This window comes from Polyodon spathula, chromosome 13 (genome assembly GCF_017654505.1).
Source record: "Polyodon spathula isolate WHYD16114869_AA chromosome 13, ASM1765450v1, whole genome shotgun sequence".
NCBI lineage: Eukaryota > Metazoa > Chordata > Actinopteri > Acipenseriformes > Polyodontidae > Polyodon > Polyodon spathula.
The window spans coordinates 17,202,621-17,226,048 of record NC_054546.1 but is presented as its reverse complement, the minus strand read 5'-3'; the positions used below and the strand labels follow the sequence as shown (position 1 = coordinate 17,226,048).

Sequence of the window (23,428 nt, the reverse complement as noted above, 5' to 3'; positions counted from 1 at the left end):
TAAACTAAATTAACACATCACCACGACACTTTACAAAATGCAGCAGCAATATACAAGACATGCACATTAATTTAACCCTTTGCGGTCCAATCCGACATAAAAAAGACATCAAGCACAGGTCTCTAGTAGTTGTTTCTCTCTAGAAAAAGCAGAGAAAACTTTTCAATGGCCAAGTGAGACCGTGATAGGGGGGGGGGGGGGGGGGGGGGGGGAACGACCCCAAAAAAGTGGTGTATCTGAGCAATACACATAGCACCTGCACCACAGAGATAACATGGATGCAAACAAAGGAGATAGCTGCTTCCGCTTCCAGAGCTCAAAGAATATCAGAGACATATGCAGAGTTTTTTGTTATAGTAATAAAATAATGACTTGGATCACATTATTGAGGAGTTTGGTGATAAAACGAGTGATCAGGAGAGGAGTTCTCAGTATGCACGACAATAATGAGGCATGTGATAAATACAGCGAACAAGGGGTGGGGCTTGGCTGGAGATGCAGTACTGATGTCCTTTTGCTATGCAGGGCCTTTTAAACCTGTTTTACTCTGGGGGGGGGGGGGGGGGGGGGGGGGGGGGGGGGGAGAGAATGTACACAATGCATTGTAAAATAAGACAATGCATGTAAAAAAACAGCGTGTGTGAAAATAAACTGGACCTGACAAGCGCTGAATAAATAGACCTCTAAGGATTAACAGAATGGTGAAGCAACTCACCAGAACAGTCTAAAGGATGACCCTAAAACAGGGATGCAAATCATTCTGAAAATTAATACTAAACTGTTTTGAAAGTTTAGCACCACAGCCCCTAATGGTGCTAAATTATCAAACCCTGCCCTAAATCAAGCCCCCACCCACTCTAATTAGTTTTTAATGTTTTGTGGATGAGTGTGGGTGGATCATGCAAGTAGTCCAAACGCAATGTGAAACTATCATCCCAAGGAATACAAAAAATAATAAACAAACATGTCTACTGGCGCCAAAATTGAATGTTGCTGCTGCTATAGAAGGTACCCTGATGCTAGAATTTAGCACCACTGAATCAAACATGCACACCTGTAAGAACACCAAAATGACAAAAAGAAAACTCTTGAAATGTTATCATATGCAGCTGTAAACCAAAAAAAGACCACAAAGGATGGTTTAGTATTGGGATTTGCATAGCAAACACCCAGCATAAGTACTGACCTTGTGCCTAACATTACTGTAAAACCTACTGAAGACAAGAAATACAGAACAGCCTTTTGTCAATTTCTAGAAATAATTTTTAAAACTAAAAGGATATCATGTGTTCGTTTTCCATGTGACGCAGTAGTCTCTCCAGGGGTGTATAGCGGAGCAGCACTGGAACACACCCCAGCATGATTAGCTTATGCTTCGCTCTTGTGATCGCCACATTGAGACGACGCCAGTCTTTCAGAAGTTCTCCAAGCTGTATAAACAATAAGAAAACTCAAAGTTACAAAACACATACCACATGGAGGGTGTTTATTCTGCTTTGTAAATATCTAAATGTCTTTTTTTATGTACAATGTTCCATGACCATGAATTGCAAGCAATATAGCAAAAATTAAGGTAACGTGCTATTCGTTACCTTTCTAAAGGCTCAATCTAGTAAAGCTGGTTATGGTATATACTTACAGTACCAGTCAAAAGTTTGAATACACCTGCTTGAAACCAGGTTGTTCATGATTATCTATGCTTTTAACTGTACAAACTTGTCTATAAACACTTAATATTTCATTATATGATAAGTGTACTTATATAAGGTGATAATCATAAGTGAATTGCATTCAAAAATTAATTTTTAAATGAAAATGTAACTCTTGTCAATTTCAATGAAATGGTCACCCAAAGCAAGGGGATCTTAGTCTGAAGCCCAAATCAGTTAAGTCTGAAATGTGTAATACACAGTGTTAGAACACTGGCCTAAGTGTTTTTGTTAGATGTTCTCTGAGTTAACTAGCATGTTACCTAATTAACCTTTTGTCACCAATTATTGTTAACAGGTGAGGGTCCATGATTACTATAAATATAGGTAGCATAGGCACAAGTTTGTCATTACTGAATGTAAGGGATCAGAAAACGGCAAAATACGCTCAGTTAAGCAAATGAAGGTCAATCTTTAAGAAAAATCGCAAGAACTTTGCAAGTGTCTGTAACTGCTGTGGACAAGACCATCAAATGATTTGAAGAAACTGGCACTCATGAGGACCGAACAAGGTCAGGCAGGTCAAGGGTGACCTCAGAATCAAAGAACAAGTTCACTCAAGTCACAAGTCTGCGAAACCGGAGATTAACTGCCCCTGAAATGCAAGCTCAGCTAAATGCTACTAGAAGTACAGATGTTTCAACATCAACTGTTTAGAGGAGATTGAGTGAAGCTGGCCTAACTGGAAGAATTGCTGCCAAGAAACCATTGTTAAGAGTGCAGAATAAGAGGAAGAGACTTGCCTGGGCCAAAAAACACAGAAACTGGAGGTTTGAAATATTTGGGTCCAACCGCCGAGTATTTGTAAGACGCAGAGAGGGTGAGCGCATGAGTTTTGCATGTGTGGTTCCCACTGTCAAGCATGGAGGAGGCAGTGTCATGGTCTGGGGTTGCTTTGCTGGTGACATAGTTGGTGATCTTTACCAAGTCCATGGCCAAGCTCAACCAGCATGTCTATCATAGCATACTTCAGAGGCATGCCATTCCATCAGGATTATGGCTTGTTAGGCAGTCCTTCATTCTTCAGCAAGATAATGACCCGAAACACACCTCAAAGTTGTGCAAGAACTATCTGGTGAAGAAGGAAAGTGAAGGACAACTCAATGTAATGACCTGGCCTTCCCAGTCTCCAGACCTCAATCCCATAGAACTTGTATGGGACGAACTGGACAGAGGAGTCAAAGCAAAGCTACCCACAAGTGCCCTACATCTCTGGGAACTGCTGCAGAAGAGCTGGGAAGACATGTTGGGTGATTTCCTGCTGAAACTTGTTAACCGAATGCCTCGTGTTTGTGAGGCTGTTATTAAGGCAAAGGGTGGCTATTTTGAGGAATCCAAGATTTAGAGACAATTTTCAATTTTCTTGAACATTGCTTTGATACTCCTTATGTTTTGTATATTATAACATGTGTGTTCATTTTCAAGTATTTAAAGAAACATATACGACGTAGAACATTGTCAATTATGAAAAAACCTAGTTTCCAGCAAGTGTACTCAAACTTTTGACTGGTACTGTATGTTTGAACTGGAAAAATCAGTAAGGAGAAAAAACTAAATACACAGTGCACATAAAAAGGATTGGGCTTTTGGACAAAGCTGTCTTGTGCAAAAACTTACATTCCCATCACTGCTCCTCACAAAAGACACAATGATGACGCTCTTGTCTCGGCCCTGGTACTTGTCAACAGTGTTCACCTCCACTGCACTGAACCCAGGGCCTGCCAGCCAGGCAGAGATCGTCCGCACCTGCTGCCTGTACGGAGCGATTACCCCAATACTGGACGCTTTGCATCCAGCCTGAAAAACAAATCAAGACCCAGGTTTATAGTACGGACAGTAACAAACTCACAACAAGCAGTCAAACATTTCACCTGGAGGCTGCTGCAGTACACAAGGTAGAACTAGAGGAAAGTCTTCGAGTTTCAATACTGTCTGGTGCTCGATTTGTGAACCCTAACCCTTTGCTCTTTGAGCACATTATTTCAAAAAAAAAAAATTTCTTAATAGGACTGCAAATAACTGCACTTCTGTAATCACGAGATTAGTCCAGTTTGTCTTTTCTACTCGACTAGTTGACTACTCTCTGCTACCTGTACTGTGAATGAAATATGAATGTAAAAAGTAAATCTAAAAGGTTATTCAATATTGACACCACTGAATTAACACTGACGCTTTAGAATGGTGTTCCTGTACGAGTATGCGCTGCAAACAGGAACCTTGCAAGCATTCCTGCAAAATGTTACTACCATCACAAAAGGAAAAAAAAATTGAAATTGTTTCAAGATCACTGTACCATTACATACCTTTAGCAGCATGGTTACTATGCAGCGCACCAATGCCGCCTCTGTAACATTGCTTATTCCACCTTGTTCTGCTGTCTCCGGAGCAGGAACCTACAATAGCATGTTTGATGAAAAGAAATAAATACAAGATCACAAACTTCTACATAAAACTCAATGTATGCAGACTAGAACAAAGAAATACTGGGGGGGGTGGGGTGGGGGGGCATGACTGAAGTCTTTACATCAAGCACAGTAAACCACAACCAGAAGAGACAGCTGGAAATGAAGAGGCCTAGGGCAGAGGAAGGAGATGCTTCTTCACACAGAGTGGTGAGGGTGTCGCGTTATCCAGCCACGTAGTTGAGGCAGAATCTCTGGGATCCTTTAAGACTTGACCACATTCTGAGATCAATCGGCTGCTAGAACAAGGATGAGCTTAGATGGGCCAAGTGGTCTCATTTCGTTCTAATATATATTAGTTTTTAAATGTAAAACACACCAAAAGTACACCCCCCCCCCCCAATGTAACAGAAAAAGTGTTTAAAAAACAGTGTATAAATACTTTTGGGCACTTGTGTCCTGCGTGGTGCGTCTTCCCCGAAATGTTGTTTTAAACATATCTTTATTTTAAGAATATAACAAAAGAACCCTTTAAAAATATTGGGTGAATTTAAGCATACTACAGACGGGTTACCTGTATTCTTGGGAAACATAACTTAATATAGTAAACAACTGAAGATAGCAGTATCGAAGAGATGCCCTCTGCTGGGGAGCATATTACTGTATCGCAGTATCTCATTTAATTAAACATTTTGCTGAAATATTATGTTTTTAGGATCAAGGACTCAGTATATATGTGTATCAGATTAAGGGCTAACAATTTAAATTTTGACAGTTTTGCTATGCAGTGATGTGTTCAGGGGGTCATCTTCCTATTTTCCACTTGCTGGAATGAAAAAATAATGCTACAAATACAACCGTTTTAATATGAATGTTACAGAACACCCTGCCATGTTTACAGGAAACACTTTACATTACCTTTGCTGTGTCCCACTGACTGTAGCGTTAGATTTTTAAATGGAATTTACATTTGATCTTTGTGAAACTTGATTAAGATAAAATACAGAATACAGTTCTGCACCAAACGTGAAGACACTTTCAAAACGTGTGCTGTGTGCTATTTGTATGGCCTTAGGTGACAGTGAAACAGATCAATTTGCACACCCATAATGGAACTTGACAGAGCATCACCGAATGAAGCTGTGTACCACATATGAAGACAACATCTCAAAAAGGGTCTGTCTCCACCATGTGAAAATCTAAATCACAAATGTACTTTGCAACTACTACAGTGCTGCATCTTACTCTGCTCAGCTGCTTTCCTGGGTCTGTTAATGTTTTTATTAGTCATCGCATCACAGAAGGCTCACTGTGCTCTCTTACCTCTACTGTATTCAGGAAGCAGACAGGGTGGTTTGGCTCCAGAGTTTCTCTTAACCAGGAGCTTTCAGCACAGCCTGCAGTTAACTCCAGCTCCAGAGAGCTTCTCCTAGGCAGCTGGACCACACCGGAGGCTGTTCTCTCAGAGCCACACTCCAGCCTGCCTTCATACACCAGCTTATTACTCAGAGACATTATTTTGCTGAAAGAAAGCGAGGGGGGGGAAACCCATTAGGCTTATGGGAAATTACTGAACACATTATGAACAATATTAGTTACCATTCAGACTGCTGTCCTTTACAGAAAGAGAATTAAACTGCACATATGTGCAAAATATGAAGAAATGTGCGAATCATTCAGTTTATTATTTAAACATGGTTTTGCCCCTAACAGTCTGTGGGTGAACTTCATCCTCTCTTCCACTCCACTGAGTCCTGTGCCTCTTGCAGATAGATTAACACCTGTGTTGAATTATGTAATGTGTACCAATGTCAGCTACAGTTAAATTGAGAATAACAAACTTTTCACAATTGACCTGAACTGGGTTATCACCCACCAGCTAGCAGTGCATGTAAACGTAGTATCTGACATTAATAACAAGTGTCTAACATAAAATCCAATACACTTTAAATAACCCCCTTGCTCTGCACCCAGTCCTGTTAAAACCTTGAGCTCTTACTAAACTTACATCTGTGATCTAAGCAAATCAGGCACATGGAAAACATGCTGCTGGCAACAGACTTGGGCGAGACTTATTACTGGTTGGGTAAGTCCTGTAAGTTCCAACAGACTTGGCAAGCCAAGTGTATTTCTGGAAACTGGCTTAGTGACATTTTCTGCCTAGCTCACATTCCATTCATTTCATATTCATATGCATAAAAAAAGGAAATAAGAGCACCTGTTCATTCTGTATTGCACGTTCAGCTGGACCACCGCATCACTGTTGCGCTCCAGACGTTTAAACAAACTTTCATCCATGCCAAGAGCCCTGGTATCAGAAGCAAAACGGAAGTTAATAGCGGAAAAGCCATAAGGAAGAAGCCCTCCATTACAGTGCTGTTCCTGTTTTTCATTAAGGGTTACAGAACACCCTGAAACCAATTACAAGAAATGAATTGTTAACTTTGCTGTGTCCCGTGCTGCTATCTCACCGTTACATCTTTAAACATATTGCAGACTCTTACATTTTTGTTTAGAAGAAAAACATACTTCTTGTAGGAAGAAAAAACATGAATTCCCTATTTTATTTACCCATGATGGGTGAATAAAAAAATATCTAAACTACCAGGAACGTGTTGAAAAATATATTGCTGCGATCCAGACAATGCCAAGTTTGAAAGATACACGTTTTAGTTATGTTAAAACACAGGACTACGCTTTGTTAAATAAATCTGTTTCCAAGCAATGCTGTCGTTAGTGTTGCACTTGGAGAATGACACTGTTCCTACCCCTTCAATGGCTTTTTAACTGTTAAAAAAAAAAAAAAAAAAGCAACAACCAGCTGCTTCCCGTTGACTGACATGCTTTCAGCCAGTAACAGGCTTCGACCCAGAAGACACTGCTGAGGTAAAATGACCCAGAAAAGTGCAAATGTAATAGACATCCTAGGATAGAAAATGATAACTTTCTTTTTTCAAAAGTATTACCTGATATAAACATTTTAAAATGAGAACAGTTTGTTATAACCTGCGTTTCTTTAAACCTGCACATTCAAGGCATATATATTTTGCTAGCTACGATTACTTCCACACTGAAGTTGATACGTGGTCACTGCTCAGGTATACAGAATAAAAGCTGTTCATTTTGTTTCCATTCCAGGCAGTGATCTATGTGCCTCACCTGGCTTCTGTGTTTTGGACGATCGGCGGCAGCTGCTGATGGTCCCCAACCAGCACAAAACGGTCAGCGAAGAAGAGGGGGCCCAGACAGATGGGCTGGCTGATCTGAGAGGCTTCGTCCACGATGCAGAAGTCGAAGCGTCGCCGGCTGAAGATGGGGTGCTTCACACCCATACAGGTGGTCGCCACCACAAGCTGCAAAGCATGGGAAACAGATACGTATGACCTCCATAAATGATGCATAAGGAGTCTAAGACAGTCCTAAGCTTACAATGCAATTGTGACTAGTCTGCTTGAAATGTGGCAAAATATACTGTGTATATATATATCTATATCTATATATATATAATATATATATATATCTATATAGATATATATATCGATATATATATATAGATCTAGTATAGCTATATATATATATATATATATATGCAGCTATATATATTGCAAAGCTTTAACTTTAACTAATGGTTTGTGGGATCCATATCTCCCCAACCAGGTGTACCCAACAAGGTTTGCCAGTAACATGCCCTTTCAAGGATTTATTCTAACACTTGTCAGTACAGCATGTAGAATAACCCAAATTCCCTTCAGACAGCCTGTAACACATGACTTGTGAGTTTGATTAAAAAGACTAAACAGGTGTTCTGTCCTCTTCTGGTGCTACCAGGCAGTATAGTAATCTATGCAACCAGCAGCCTTCACTAACCGTTGCAACCAAAGAATATCTATATCAGTTTTCACCACATTTGTAGTGGTTCACAAGATACAGATAAAAATAAGACACTGCGTGTAGAAGTGTCCGCTATATTCCTATTGCCAGACATGACAAAAGTGCAAAATATTTTTTTTCAGGACGTTCATAACTGCCTGTCTTTGCATCAAAGAGACGTACTGTTTGAGCCGGACGAGGGTTCTCACACGCACAGCCTCAGACTCACCTCACTGTTATACAGCTCTTCTAGTTGTGGCAGGGTTTGAACACATCTCCGTCGGCACATCTCCTCGTCCGTGAAGCTCCGGATGTCAGGGTGGACCTTCTGAAGTCGCCCCAGACGCAGAAAACCAATTTGAAACTTGCACAGCTTGAGAAGGATGTTGTCAACGGCTGAGTGAGTGTAGCTGGTAACGAGCACACTGAAACCACAGGCGTGGAGAATTCTCACCTGAGGAAATAAAGATTCATTCAGCACGACATTGCCTCACAGCACTGCTTTCAAGATTCACTCAAGGCATTGCTTTTCAGTGCTACTTTCAAGATTCATTCAGCACGACATTGCTTCACAGCATTGCTTTCCAAGAGGGCATTTAATGATGGTCTGATTTGACTTTATTACACGTCACACAACGCAATTCACCAGGATGCAGATGTTGACAAGCAGATTGCGACACATTGCATCAGGTTTAAGTACATCACCTCTAATAGCTGCCTTTCGTACTCTTCAATAGTAATACTCTCCTGGTATTCTCTTACCAAAGTACATATGGTAGTTGTTTTCCCAGTCCCAGGCATTCCCACTATAAGAGTATAATCTTTGGAAAGCAGCACTCGTTTCATAGCCTGCTTCTGCGGTTTATTCAGTCCTAAAAGACACAACAGAATCATTTCTAAAGAACAGCAGATATCATCATTAAGAAGAACAGCAAAGCTTCTATAAAGCAAAACCTGATATTCGACAGGCTCTTCCATAAGTCAGATATCACAGGCATAATTATTAAACTTGGTTGTAACAGAGGACATTATAATTGACATGTTGTATAATATTGCAGAGAATGCCTATCATATGTGACACTGTATATAGGAAGACAGACGTGCTGGTGGTGGAAATGGCATACCCTTTAAGATGTTGGCCACAGTGTCCTTGGCTTCGCGAGGCAATACACTGCTCAGATGCTGAATGAACTGAGGGGGTCGGAATTCTACAATCAGTTCTCTAAGCTTCCCACTGAAAACAAAGAAACAACAATTAATATTGGAACATATACAAGTTGGGTATCACTTTACATTAAGTTTCTCTAATTACTGTGCATTCACCTAGTAAATACTTTACATATGTACTTACAATTTTAATGCTATTATGCAGTTACAATGTACTTAACATGTAAATAGTTTTGCACTATATAACCCTAACCCTATCCCTAACTAACTCTTTTCTGATACAACCGAGTACATTATTAAGCAAAACATTAAGTACTATTTACACAAAGTACATTGTAAACTATGCATAATTGTAACTGTGTAAAAATAACAGTGCCCTGTTTAAAAGCTTTTTCAGAGGATTGTTCATTTAGTGAAGGCCCTTACACACATTCTTACTGAATTAGGATTGCTGGTTGGGCACATCACAACTTGAATAAGTTTTGAAAGGCTGGTATACTGGAAGCCTGCATCCTTGTGCGGACCGCCAAAGGAGATGGAAGTAAGGTAATAAACGCCTGAAACATTTCTTTAGTGCTTCCCTGTATTTTCTGATCTTGTCCAGTGATCCATCTACATTAAAAAAAGCAGACAGCCCAATATGAGAGGCTTTTAAATCTCGGTTATCCCTTAATATAAAAGCACCCACCTGGAAGAGGAGTTCTCCATGAGCTTGGACAAGTTTCCCAGATGTGTGTCCATGCCTCCAATCCCCTCGTCCTGGTCCAGTCTGAACACAGTGTCCAAGGGGTGCTTCGAAAGATTTCTGGAAAAAGAGAGGTTCAACTTCGTGGCTTGGAACTTGGTTTCAGGAGACTAGGTTTCAGGCCACTGCATGCCACACACCAGGGGAGACTTGGTTTGATAAAACAAAGTTGCCTCAGAATAGGTCTCCCGGCCTTCTGGAACCAGGTTTTAAGTCACCTTTCCTGAAAAAGTGGCTTTGTGTTCCCTCGGCTTAAGTTTCAAAAACACAGGTTTATTCATTCACAGGGAACTAGGAAATGATAATTATGAGAAGACAAACATTTGTGGATAAAATTGTCTACAGGTTTCATCCCAATTCAATGAGCACTCATGAAGAAAGAAAATGGATGACATACATACATACCTACAGCTATGGCCAAAATAGAATTAACTAATTTTGCTTCATAAAGTCGAACGAAACCTGCTGAATAATGTTACGTTAACATATTGAATTGCATACCGCTATGTAGCATTCCATAAACGAAAAACTGACAAATTGAAAAATGTGACATTTCAAAATCCAACGTGAAATACTATACTACTATTATGTCTTCTGACAGTCTTGTGATATCAATTTGTAGTTTCTTTGACTACATGATCAGGGCTCGCAAAATTTTGGTAATGGTACTTGCTCTTCAGGAAGTCCAAAAAATTTTCAAGTTGCCCATAATTAACCTATGGACTGTGATTTGTACAAAGTACACTGTACTCAATATAGGTACAGTATCTCAGGTTATCTCACACCAAGGAAATGCATGTACATGGGTTAGGGAGTGGTTACATGTAGAAAACAGAAAGTACTGATTAAAGGTAAACCTCAAAATGGAGTGAGGTAACCAGTGGAGTACCACAGGGATCAGTACTAGGTCCTCTGCTATTCCTAATCTACATTAATGATTTAGATTCTAGTATAGTAAGCAAACTTGTTAAATGTGCAGATAACACAAAAATAATGGCAAACACTGTTGCAGCAGCAAAGGTCATTCAAAATGATCTAGACAAGATTCAGAACTGGGCAGACACATGGCAAATGACATTTAATAGAGAAAAGTGTTAGGTATTGCATACAGCCAATAAAAATGTACATTATAAATATTATATGGGAGATACTGAAATTAAAGAAGGAATCTATGAAAAAGACCTCGGAGTTTATGTTGACTCAGTAATGTCTTCATCTAGACAATGTGGGGAAGCTATAAAAAAGAGAAACAAGATGCTCAGATATATAGTGAAAAGTGTTGTATTTAAATCAAGAGAAGTAATGTTAAAACTGTACAATGCATTAGGAAGACTTCACCTAGAATACTGTGTTCAGTTCTGGTCACCTCGCTACTAAAAGGATATTGCTGCGCTAGAAAGACTGCAAAGAAGAGCGACAAGAATTATTCTGGGTTAGCAGACAGGCTTAAAGAACTGAATCTATTCAGTCTTGAACAAAGATGACTACACAGCAATCTTATTCAAGCATTCAGAATTCTAAAAGGTACTGACAAGGACCAGGGGTCACTAACGGAGATTAGACAAAGGGGCATTCAAAACAGAAAATAGGAGGCACTTTTTTTTTTACACACAGAATTGAGGGTCTGGAACAAACTCCCCAGTAATATGAGATCCTTATTACCCTGAGATCCTTCAAGAAGCTGCTTGATGAGATTCTGGGATCAATACGCTACTAACAACCAAACAAGCAGGATAGGCCGAATGGTCTCCTCTCGTTTGTAAACTTTATGTTCTTATATACTTTTTCAACATCAAAATGCTAGTCAGCGTGCTGACTAGGTATGATTGCTTGAGTTGTCAGGGGTGTTACACGGGGCAATCGTCGCGGGATTTGGTTACAAGCAATGTGTACATCAGATGTTCATTCATTTTTATATATATTTCAATAACTAACAGGCTTTAATTTCCAGAAAGCCTGATGTGTAGAAATCATACCGGTCTAGTGTGCAGCTTATCATGGCCCGGCTCACGTCAGTGATGTACCCCGCAGACAAGGCAATCAGCTTCTTCTGCTGGTCGCTCACCACGATTCGATCACCCACCGCCAGAGAGCTCTCGGAAATCACGCCACTTCTGCTCTGAAAATTATGCAGGTACTGGGTGTCTGAAACAGCTTGGACGTGGCCTGTCCGGACAACACCTGCAACACACCCACCGTTCTTCTCTCTGCAAATAAAACGCAAAAAGGGGTCATATCCTGACCTGAGAGAAATGTGTACACACTCTGGGCAGGGGAGAAAAAGTAAGCAACATTTAAAGACATGATTTCAATCCAGAATAATGACAATATTAAGAATCTATTTAGACTAGAACAATGAAGAAATAAGGGGGGGGGGGTTGGTTGAAGCCTTTAAAATCTTAAAAGGAGTTGATCAAATTAATCCTAACCAATACTTCAAGCACAATACAGAAACCAGGACCAGAAGACACTTAAAAAATAAGTGGAGATACTTGGGACAGAGGGTAAGAGACTCTTCTTCACAGTGTTGAGGGTATAGAATGGGCCACCTAGTGGAGGCAAAATCACTTGGATCCTTTAGCTACTAGCCTCAGCTTAGATGCGCTAAATGGTCTCCTGTTGTTTGTAAATTCTCTTATGTTGTTACATATTTGTGTCTGTTGTACTGGTAGGAGTTGTGAAGGTATGGAATGGGTCACCTAGTCATGTTGATGAGGAATCACTTGGATCCTTTAAGACCCAACTTGACAAAGTTTTGAGGTCAATCAGCTACGAGGAACCTGACAAGCACAGATAGGCTGAATGGCCTCCTCGCATTCAAATGTTTTCTTATGTTCTCACATAGCATATACAGCCAGAAGGACAGAGAGCCAGCCAGCTTCCTCCATAAGCCCAGATTCAGACACTTTCAATAACTTGTGGCAAATAATATTATTACCACAGTTCCAGTGTGACATATTTCACATACGTGTAAAAACAGACAGACATCTGCTATATTAGTAGTATTAGTTTGTGGAACCTCTCCAGCATCATTGTAACTGCATTCAGAGTCACTTACTAGATGCACCAACTAGGACAGCTGTTATATCAAATAAAGATCATCAAAATGAAGGCTTGCCTCTCCTCAGCTGAACGCAGCCATATATTCTTGCGGCCCCCTTTGCGCTCCATGGTCTGACTCTCCAGCGCACACAGCAGGTACCAGTGGCTGAAGTACTGGAAGTGTGTCTCCTTGAGGTGTTGACTCTCCTGATTCAGAAAAGACTGCATGTCTTCGGGGGGAAGCTGCCCTCTCTCTCTTTCTACAGCACTGAAAACAAATACACGCACGGTTATTACAGCTTTGAGGTGGAAAGGTTTGTGTCCCATGTGGTTTTTAAACATACTGGAATTAGGAATATTTCTACCTGATGCCAATGTTAAAATATAAGCAGACAGGAGTTTTCGGTCAAATGGCACTGGTATAAAAAATAAAAACAGCATCATTTTTTGAATTCCCAACACAACCCAAACTCTTGGACGGCTGTCATTAACTGGCATTTCTTTCTGGGGAGAGCAGAGAGGGGGCAGTAACAGCTGCAGAGTTTGAAACGTCCTGCAACCAGGGGGGGGGTCACAGACACGCAGTAATGAACCCAACACCTATCTTTGTTTAATTCATTCCTGTTATTTTGTGTTCTCTAAATACTTGCATCTTTGGTAATACTTGTTCAATTTGTCATGACAATAAAGTATTTGACTTTGAAAATGTCAGTATCTTCAATAAACTGAACAATTTATTGAAAAAATACATTTTATATACTGTAAAGAGACGATTCATAATTTGCACAAGTCGGATCATCGGGAAAACTAGAGGGTATTTCGAGGATGAAATGCAAAGGGATATGACAGAGACACTCTACGATCCACCATTTGGCTACCACGGGGTTGTTCAATAAAAACTCAAAAAACAAGTAGAACTGAAAATAATTGAAAAAACAATGTTACAAGAATTATGAATGGCACCATGTAGCATGGAAGCATTCAAGCATGCTTAAACTGGAACTTAAAAAAAACTTAACATTGTCTTTCTGGGTGTTGGAAGTTCTGGATAAATTGGAAGTTCATTCCTCACCTGCTGTAAAGTGCACAGTTTCGTATCTGAGAGCAGAACTTGCAGGCCTGTCTGTCATTTATAACAGGAGGCAGTGGTGCCGGGCGTGGTGCCTGCTTCTCGTCATGCTCTACAGTGTTGGTAAGGTAGTAGGCCATTGTATTCCTTAACTTCAGCAGCTCTGTTGAAAAACCAAATACACGTACAATTACGTTTGCATAGACCGTTCATCAGCGTTCCCGAGGGCTAAAATGTGCACATTTTTTACAACAACTGACAATAGCAGTCAGTCAATTTACTAACTTTCGCAAGTTATCATAAATATCAACCTCAAAATGGAGACTCCAACATCAAGATAAACATATAATTGAGAGCATTCTTGCAAAGCGCTAACATAAGCACATCTGTCTTACCACAGATTCGCTGATTTCCCTCTGTAAAAACGTACGTCACGTTCACATAGAGCCTAGAATAAGCTCTGAGTCCACATGAACATAACCCGCTGGACAAGCGTCAATTGCAAGATTGCTTTTTGTATTTCCACCTGATGCAATGGCGCAGCATTCAACTGCCGATTTATTTTCTCGCAAACTGGCAGATAAGGTTATTAATAACAATAACAATAATAATAATAATACTTTTTGCAGCACTTGTGAGGGCATTAACAGATGAAACATCATGGCAAGATTCTAGTGAAAACACTAGCAATGCTGCACCTGCTGTTGCTAGCCAAGAATGTTTTAAAAACATCTGACCACCCTCCTTCCACAAATATCAGTCATCTACTTTCAGTTAAAATCAAGCACAAAAGGTAAGCAACGAACAAAACAAATGCTTCACTCTGTAAATATTACTCCAATAGTATTTTAAATGTTGTTTACACTTTAATAGGGTATTATTTTTTCTGTTGCATTTGAGACTGCGTGCAATCTCTAAAACCAGACTTCGGCACAGGTAGGAATGCATTTATTTTGTATTATTTGTTTGCATGTTTATTTTACAATAGTAGCATTCATTAAAGACATGCTCCTGGTGTGAAAACTGTATCTGCCTTTTCTTTCTATAAAGCTGCTGGAAAGGCATGAGGTATCAATGTATGCAGATCATATAAGAAAACTACTTCTGGCAGTTTGTGGATGCGCTAAATGAACGGAAGGTCCAGTAGATGTCCTCCGATCCCACGACCATGCCAGCTTCCTCTTTCACGCCCAGGAACTCGAAAGCAGATGTCAACGAGCTACCGGTCTCTGGAAGACCAGCCCTGTAGGTGTCTGCCTGAACTCACTATGTGCATGGCCAGCAAGATCCACTGTAGCGTGACAAGGAGAAACAGTCCACAACGGTTTTGTCTCCCTAACCTAAGGAAGCACCACAGCCTATGCGAAGACCAGCCATTTCTCACAGCTAGGACGCAAACCTGCGCTCCCCTGACTGTACAACACAACCTGTACACCACACAGGTATCTAAGTCCCAAAAATGAAGATTGTACACAAAGTATTAAACATAAAAAGCATTTCCATTTAGAACCAAGTTCTATACACAGAATATGTACTGTACTGGAATTTTGACAGATCCTAAATGGCGATTTGTAATAAAGTGCAAATACTGTCTCATGAAACATGAAGGGTTTCCCACCTCTTCTATCCATGTGGGTGCCCGGGACAGGGTACATGTTGCCAGTCTTGAGATATACCAGGAATCCAGCTTCGGGGTCTGTCCTGCGTTCTTGGCTCATGAGTGTGTACAAAATAACCTGCAACAAGAGTTACAAACCAAAACAAAATGTTTTACATCCTGGGGTTTAATGCAGTCAACACAAAGGAGGCACACTGGAACCAGGCACCCTCTCCTTTGTAAACTTTCTTATGTTTGATGTCTGGATGTGAAACTGTACAGTACCTGGCTATGGTGCTCGATGGAGTTTGATGTCTGGATGTGAATGGCACAGTACCTGGCTACGATGCTCAATGGAGTTTGATTCTTTGCCGGTTTTAAGCTCCAGGGGCATAACAAGCTGACGGTTTCTCGATCTGCGGTGGATTTTCACACCAGCTGTGAGGTCCACCTTCCCCTTCAAGCCGAACCGAGGGGACCAAATGTTCTCTTCGATATCCAGGAACTCCGTGACTGTGACAGTGCTGGCCGCATCCTGTTGGCTCAGTTTTCCATCGCTTGGGCTGAAGGAAGACGAATTAAAATCCATCAATGTGCAGCAAAAAGATTCCATTAATGTATTTGGTGCTAACAAAACAATTCCTATACATCTTACATAGCAAGTCCTGCCATCATTTCAAAGGTCTTGCATTTCATCAAAAATTCACATTATTGTGGTTATGGCGAAACATATTATATGAAGCTGTTAGAGAATAGTTTTTTTCCCTGGTGCATCTTTCCTATGGAAAAATGTGATGTCTGAAAAAGGCTAACATGCTTAGATAAAAGTACAGAGTACAGGGAGGCTGGGCTTCAGAATACTGAATTCAGTTCTGGTCTGCGGATTGCAAAAAGCACACTGATGTTCAGGAGATAAGCCCCCCGAAGAACAACCAGACTAACTAGAGCTGAAAGATTGAGGGAACTGAACCTACTTCGCCTCAAGGTTATTAACAGAGCGATCCTTACAGCTGAAGCTGCAGTTGTCTCTTGCCAGCCTCAGGGGACGTGTGAAAGTAATGCCTCGCCCAGCTTGAGAGCGAAGGCAAGTACTCCTCTATTTCCTGTCTCACATCCACTTGAGTTAGCTTTAGGCTGTACCTGAATGAAAGACATTGTAAATGCACAATTAGGTTAAACAGCAGTTCCAGTGATTAAAACATGCTAGAATGAAAATGTTTAAGAATTTAAGCTTTTAGTAAGAATATTACTGTACTCCATTCCACAGTACAGAAACAAAGTGTTGCTCGCATGCAGAAGACATGCGTTTCCTAGGTGATTGTCACTTTTGATATCTGGGTTGAAATAGTGAAGGACTGTGGGATACTGGAGGACTAAAGCCAATCCTGTGCTAGTGTGCTTGGTAAATCCCACTAAGAAAGTTGCTCTTTGATTGGCAATTTGATTGGCAGTGTAGTTTCATTAGAAAAGAAACCTTACGTTGTTGGAAATAAGTGTACTGCAGCCAGTTCAGTTTAAAAAAAAAATAATAATAATTTTACATGCCATTATTTGTATAAGCAAGTTTCACTTACATTTCTCCAAGGTACTTGGGCCCAAGAAGAGTTTTGGAAGTTAACTCCTGCAGTCTATCATCTGCAAACCCGTAGGAAACAGCTGCCTTCTGGAAGATTTCGTGAACAATGGTGCCAACCAGCATCTGCTTCATGCCTTTGTCAAAGGCCTGAAAGAGGTCAGTATTTTAGCGCACCATAGATTATTGCTGTGCTAAACTGCATAACATTAGGAACTGGTTATAATATATAGTATACTGGAGGCAACAGTAAGTAGTGAGTTGTATGTTGCTTTAAAGAATATTCATTTTACGAGTTCAAATAGAATATTTATATATAATATAAATTTTGGGAAAAATAACGATTACCAGGAAGTTCTTACATAAACAAAAAATATCACTACAGAAAAAAGCTTAGGTGACTAAAAAGTTTACTTAATAATAGAAACCTGAATGGGACACTTAATCAGTATGAGGAACTCAATGCACCATAAATACACTAGAATTGGACTGTAATGGAGGAAAAGCCTGCTATTGCAGTACTTAACTTTTCAAAGTGTAAAAAGGACCACTGAACAATAAAGTGAGCAGTGCAGCTGCAAAATACACTGGCTTCAACTGCTACTCAATAGAAGTCAAATGCTGCACTTTTGCAAAAAACTGGGCCCTAACTCATATTCGCACCTTGAACCGTTCACTCAGCACCGCTCGTCTCATGCAGCGTATGCTGTTAGCGATGCTGGTTCCAGAGATGAGCAGGTCTGGAGTTAAAACCAGATACCCAGCATCCCTGTGCAGCACCCAGGTATCAGAGTTGCACTCCCCCTCCAGGTGAATGATGTCACCTTGTTTCACTGGAGCCGACTCCCTTGACGAGGAAAGACACAGAGTTTAGTACCTGATCCTTTCAGATATAGCTGACTTAATGCGTCCCACATTGTAGGCTAAAAATATGAGACACTGTTCCCTACATTCTTCCATAGTTTAGCTCTCTGCAGAATGTAAGCATTCCGTGGCTACCTAGAACAAAGTTCAGTGTATTTTGTACGCACTCCATGTTGAAAATACACTCATAGTAATATGAAAAGCAACTGAAAGGTGCAGTAAAGAGACACACATTAATGTCATGTTAGTGTTATGGTTTCTGTTATTCAGTGCTCTTTACCAGTCATCCTGGAGGATGCAGAGCTCGGTGTGTTCTGCGCACTGGGAGGCTGTGATGCTCAAGTGTTTCTCAGGGTACCCCTTCAGGCCCGGCACCTCCTTCACAGACACAACCCAGTATCTGTTGTGCAGACCTCGACTCAGAACAGCATAATCAGGGATTGCTTTCTTCTTCCTGAAAGGGATCAATTAGAATTTAGTATCTTTGATCTGTCTATATCTATATGGAAGGGATTGAGTGTCTTATTACGGCTATCCTCATGAGTAAGGTTGCCACTTTAAAACGTGTAAATGCTTCTTAGTTCACTAGTAATAAATGTTTAGAAAATCCATAAACTAACATTAAGCAGTTGACAAATGTGTATCACTTATCCCAGATATATTTTTGCATGTTATCCGAAACACTCTATGGCAGTCGGCTTCAATGATAGTTGTGTGCCAGCACTGGCATATAAGCTCCTGTTATGAAACTACAGAGTCTACAATGCACTTGACCAGGCTTCCTGCCAATACTCGGAGGATGACCCAAGGAGTGTTAATGGCCTTTTTGCAGATCATAATGCAGTGTCAACACTTCAAAATATTTGGAAAAGGAGACCATATAAAGAAAAAGGTAGGTGAAGTTTGTATTGGTTTAATTTAAGGATTCCCCGATGGGGTATTAGACAGCAGGCTAGGGGCAGCTCCCCTTCATGAAAGAGTTTATACTGAATAAAGTGTGCAGCTACCAACTACAAAATGTTTGTCTTACTTCAGATCAGACGACTTCTCCTCAGGTTCTGGATCCCTCTGCTCCATGACATCATCAAACCAGCATGCCTCCACATACCCTGGGTCGTCCTCTGCAGGGGCAGCTGATTCCGAATCAACACTCCCCTTCGGACAAGGCTTTTCATCCAGCACATCGAGCGGAACACCTGCTGCTTTCCCAGCCTCCCAATCTGGGACTGCAAGGAATCTCCCAGCAACGGCATCTCGTTTATCCACCGACTTTAAGGTGGTCGTGCAGCTGGAAGCTGGAAGGTGGGCTTGGGTTTTGCTTTCAGATCGTTTGTCACAGAAGTTCAAGCGAATGCAATCTTTCTGTTCAGCAATTTGAGTGAAAACTGTTTCCTCCTCATTACTTGCACTGCAGCTGCCTGGACAGGTATTATTGCGAGAAGAGTTTGTGTTCTTAATGAGGTTTTTGGAAAACAAGTGGGATGAAATTTGCTTTAAAGGTGCATTTTCTTTACCCACGTGAGTTTTAGAAGGGGAACCATCAGTTTTCTCAGCTCTTAAAAACTCTGTACTCTGCAGATTAAGCCGACCAGTTTTGTTATTTGCTTTAGCAAGCGCTGACCTATTCGCAGGGCTTTTCACTTCTGGTGGAGAACAGCTTATTATCTTCAAACACTCACCCAGAAAGTTATCGGAGGATTCATTTGCTGGGTGACTGGTACCGAAAGGTTTCTTAACATGGGTTATTTTTTGCCGTTTGGTTTTCTGTACTTCTTCAGGGCTGCAGACAGTCCTTTTCTGAGGCTTTAATTTATTGACGCTGTCCAGATTCAGCACTTTGGACAAGCGCAAGTGACTCTGAGCTGTACTGTTTGTAAACAGAGCTCCTCTACCAGAGACATTCTTCTTCAATTTGAAGTCCCTGCAATGCTGGTTTCGTGATAGTGGGGATACATCCCCTTGCTTTTCAAAATTCGAGGGTTTGATTTGGCTGTCTGGTGTTTCAGGAACTAAAAACAGATCGTCTGTTAAAACCGGCGACTGGGGGAGAGCTGTAATAATTTTTTCTTCATCGCTGCTACCTAGAAGACTATAAACCATGCTTTTTACATCCATGTTGGTTCCAAAGCTAACAGGGGTCACATTTTCAACTCCATCCCCTTTCAAAAAGGCCCCAGGTTTCTGCAATGAAAAAAAAAAAAAACTAAGCAGTTTCATACATTAAAAAAAAGCAGCATTATTCTAGTGCATTAATACTGAATGGGCCAGATTTACCACAGGCAGTATGAAAGGCTAGTGAAGCAGCCCATAGCATTACCTAGCACCCTTGACATTATTCCTGCTAAAGTAAAAGAACAAAAAAGTTACAAAAAATTACTTTACCTAATATGTATTACCATAACTTTGTAGCCTCCGAGTAACAGATTGTTGCTTTGCAATGACATGTGTTTGATTATGTGGCCCATTGAAGTGAAACACAGGGATGAGTGTGTGTGTGAAAAAACTTGTACAAATATCTATTTAAAATGTAATCAAACTGGTTTTAAAGCCTTTATTATCCAACCAATCGAAGACCAGCAATCCTACTGAATGAAAGGTGATCTAGATTCTGACACCATCACAAACGTGCACTAAATGGTTCACATCAAATTTTATTGCAACTAGATTAACAGATCTCAAGAAACAATGAAATGTGCTCAGTAGCGCTCTGGCCTGCTCAGGAGAAATGAAACACCCAGTATGTGTTTGTCCATGTGTACATATACTAATTGTGAAATATGTATTGACAGGCTGCAGGGATGGAATAAGACTTTATTCCAGTTTGATCCATTCCTGGTTTTACTGCCATTATGATTAGCCACCCTGTGTAGGCAACAAGCTCAGGTGTTTTATTAAACTTAAAAACGTCCCTGTACCACAGTTGGACATTCAGTTCTCTAGATATGTACAACACCATACATGTGATAGTATGTTTTTGTACACATCCACATTTCCCATGTGCAGGAGTGTAAAAGTGTAAATGTATCTATATGCACTCAGCCATTAACTAGACTCGGATATTTACGGAACTCCTTTCGGTTTGCTGTATTTAGAATTTCAAGAAGCGTGCACACGAACCCTAACTGACCAGTAAATTAGCTCAGATCAATGCCACGTGTGGAGACTCCTTGCGATTTTACTTATAAATCAATTTTACTATTTTATTTTCAAACTGAAAAATACTGTTGTATTGAATTTTTTTTTTTTTAAAGCCAGTTTAAAACGAATAGAAACAAACAAACAAATTCCATTAGACAAACATTTACCCTTTTTTAAAGAACAGTACAGTACATTTATTGATATGAGTAGTAATATTTGTCTTTATGTGTACGGTACTTTTACTTACAGTAATTATTTTAATTCGTTTTGTGACTAAACTTGTTAATCACAGTGTATTACAACTGTCACACAACAGATCAGTCTTACCTTTCCGAAAAACGAGGAAATGCTTGGGTAGTTTTTGCCCAGGTCCGACTAGAAAACAACAATAAGATGTCATCATAAAAAACACACACACACACACACATATATATATATTAGTTTCTATATAAAAAAGAAAATCCATACCTTTTTTTTCAGCTTGTTTTGTTTCAACATTTTAAACCGATCCCCGACTGCTTATGAAGCTAAGGCTTCTAGATTTCTTAATCCTTATTTATTATATTACTGTTAACGTTACACAATCTGATTACCTATAAATTCGTAAATTAAAAAAAAAAAAAAAGTTACGTTCTGTGATCAAAATACAGCACAACACACTAGCTGACAAAAATTTCTGAACGTAATCTAAAAGGTTCCCGCCAGTAATACCTAACTACAAAAAACCGATAATACGATTTGAGAAAGAAAACTAACCAATAGAAAACCAGGTTGCACTGGTAGAGTAGGCGGAACTTCCTCTGAAATGGTCTGCAAGCCAGAGGAAAACGTAACAGGAATGGAAACTGAGTGAAAAAAGTGAAATGTTTTTACTGGAACATCTTTGATACAGACAGTTGTCCGGCGTTACTATTGATTTAGTATGTACAATTTTTTTGTAGTCAGTTAAATATTGCTAATACGAGGCAGTAACATACACGTAATCCGTTTCTTAATTTTTCTAAATGTAATTTACAGGCATATATTTTGGACAATTTATACCATAGACCGATAGGTGTCACTAAGAACACGAAATTAAGTTACAATAGTGTATTACAATATTTAGTAGGCTGCCGCTTTATTTTATTAAAAACAAGTAGACAGACAGCTCCCTTTGTCCCCAGGATCTGGTAATCTCTAGCATGTATGCTATATAATGACAAGTGGGTAAGCGGTTCTTTAAATACGTAGAGCAATGTCGGAAGTGTGACTCACATACATGCATGTGACTACCTCCACTGTATCCCCTTCAAGAGTCTCAACACAATTTAAAATTAACTTTTTAGATCTAAGCATTGCACTAACTAACCACTTGAAACACGGAATGGGTTACCACGTCGTCCAGGCTGAATGTGATCCCTAAGAATGAACCTTACAAAGTGTAAACTGGACAAACATTCATTCATGTCAGAACAAATACAGCCAGGATATGTATTTTCCATATAAGCAGACAGAACTAACGTGTATGCTTCGCAGCTGTATTTAGTTGTTAGTTTTATTTCCACAGCAGTAATTAATCATTGGGATAGCAAACAGTGGAGGTCCCAGGTGGTGAATGCAATGCAATAAATGCAATACATCATATTTGAGACAATGTTAATAATGAAAGAGCTTAAATCACCATTAATGGCCTTAACCTCTTTTGTTACCTTCAGGGCAATTCTGCTTTTATTGTGTTACCTTCTGTGAACATTTGTGACCAAAATACCTTTTGAAACACAATATAAATAGGAGTTAAACTAAAGTAACGTTATATTCTGGAAGACAAACATTTTGAAAGTGTGTTTTCCAATTTCTATATTGGAATTGTGGTTTACAATTGATTGTAGAAATAGCGGTAGATAACAGACGTAAAGAGCTCTAGTCTTAAAATATTTAGGACTGTGGTTTACAGTTGCTTGTAAAAATAGAGATAGAAGATTATTCACATTTTTCTAAACACTTTTTAATCTAAGAGAATGTTTAAAAACAGTCTTGTAACAGAGTCACACCCATCAAGGGGAACAGTACACGATTGTGCAAAGTGCGTCCTGTGGGATGCAAATTATTTGCGAGGATCGGTGTGAGAGCTGTAAATTTCAAACATGTCTGTAGAGACTTGCCCCAGACTTAATCCACCTGGGTTATTCCAGAGTGATTAACACCAATCAAACTGGGGATACAAAGGGCAACTCCAGCTGGCACTGCAGCCATTCAAGACTGCCATAAAATAC

General features: G+C 40.0%; 1 protein-coding gene across 1 annotated transcript; it reads right to left on the bottom strand.

The window, feature by feature from the left end:
- Positions 1-951: 951 nt before the first annotated feature.
- dna2 (DNA replication helicase/nuclease 2) lies at positions 952-21,864 on the bottom strand. The gene is made up of 22 exons (XM_041267574.1): positions 21,645-21,864; positions 21,504-21,551; positions 19,069-20,219; positions 18,319-18,492; positions 17,838-18,021; positions 17,176-17,324; positions 16,610-16,741; positions 15,939-16,164; positions 15,623-15,740; positions 14,008-14,167; positions 13,012-13,203; positions 11,870-12,100; positions 9,837-9,953; positions 9,106-9,215; positions 8,744-8,853; positions 8,211-8,435; positions 7,271-7,464; positions 6,330-6,419; positions 5,435-5,633; positions 4,013-4,102; positions 3,327-3,506; positions 952-1,430 (listed from the first exon to the last, which is right to left on the bottom strand). Exons 1-22 carry the CDS (start codon positions 21,672-21,674, stop codon positions 1,272-1,274), a joined length of 4,269 nt encoding a protein of 1,422 aa, XP_041123508.1. The 5' UTR covers positions 21,675-21,864; the 3' UTR covers positions 952-1,271.
- Positions 21,865-23,428: the final 1,564 nt, after the last annotated feature.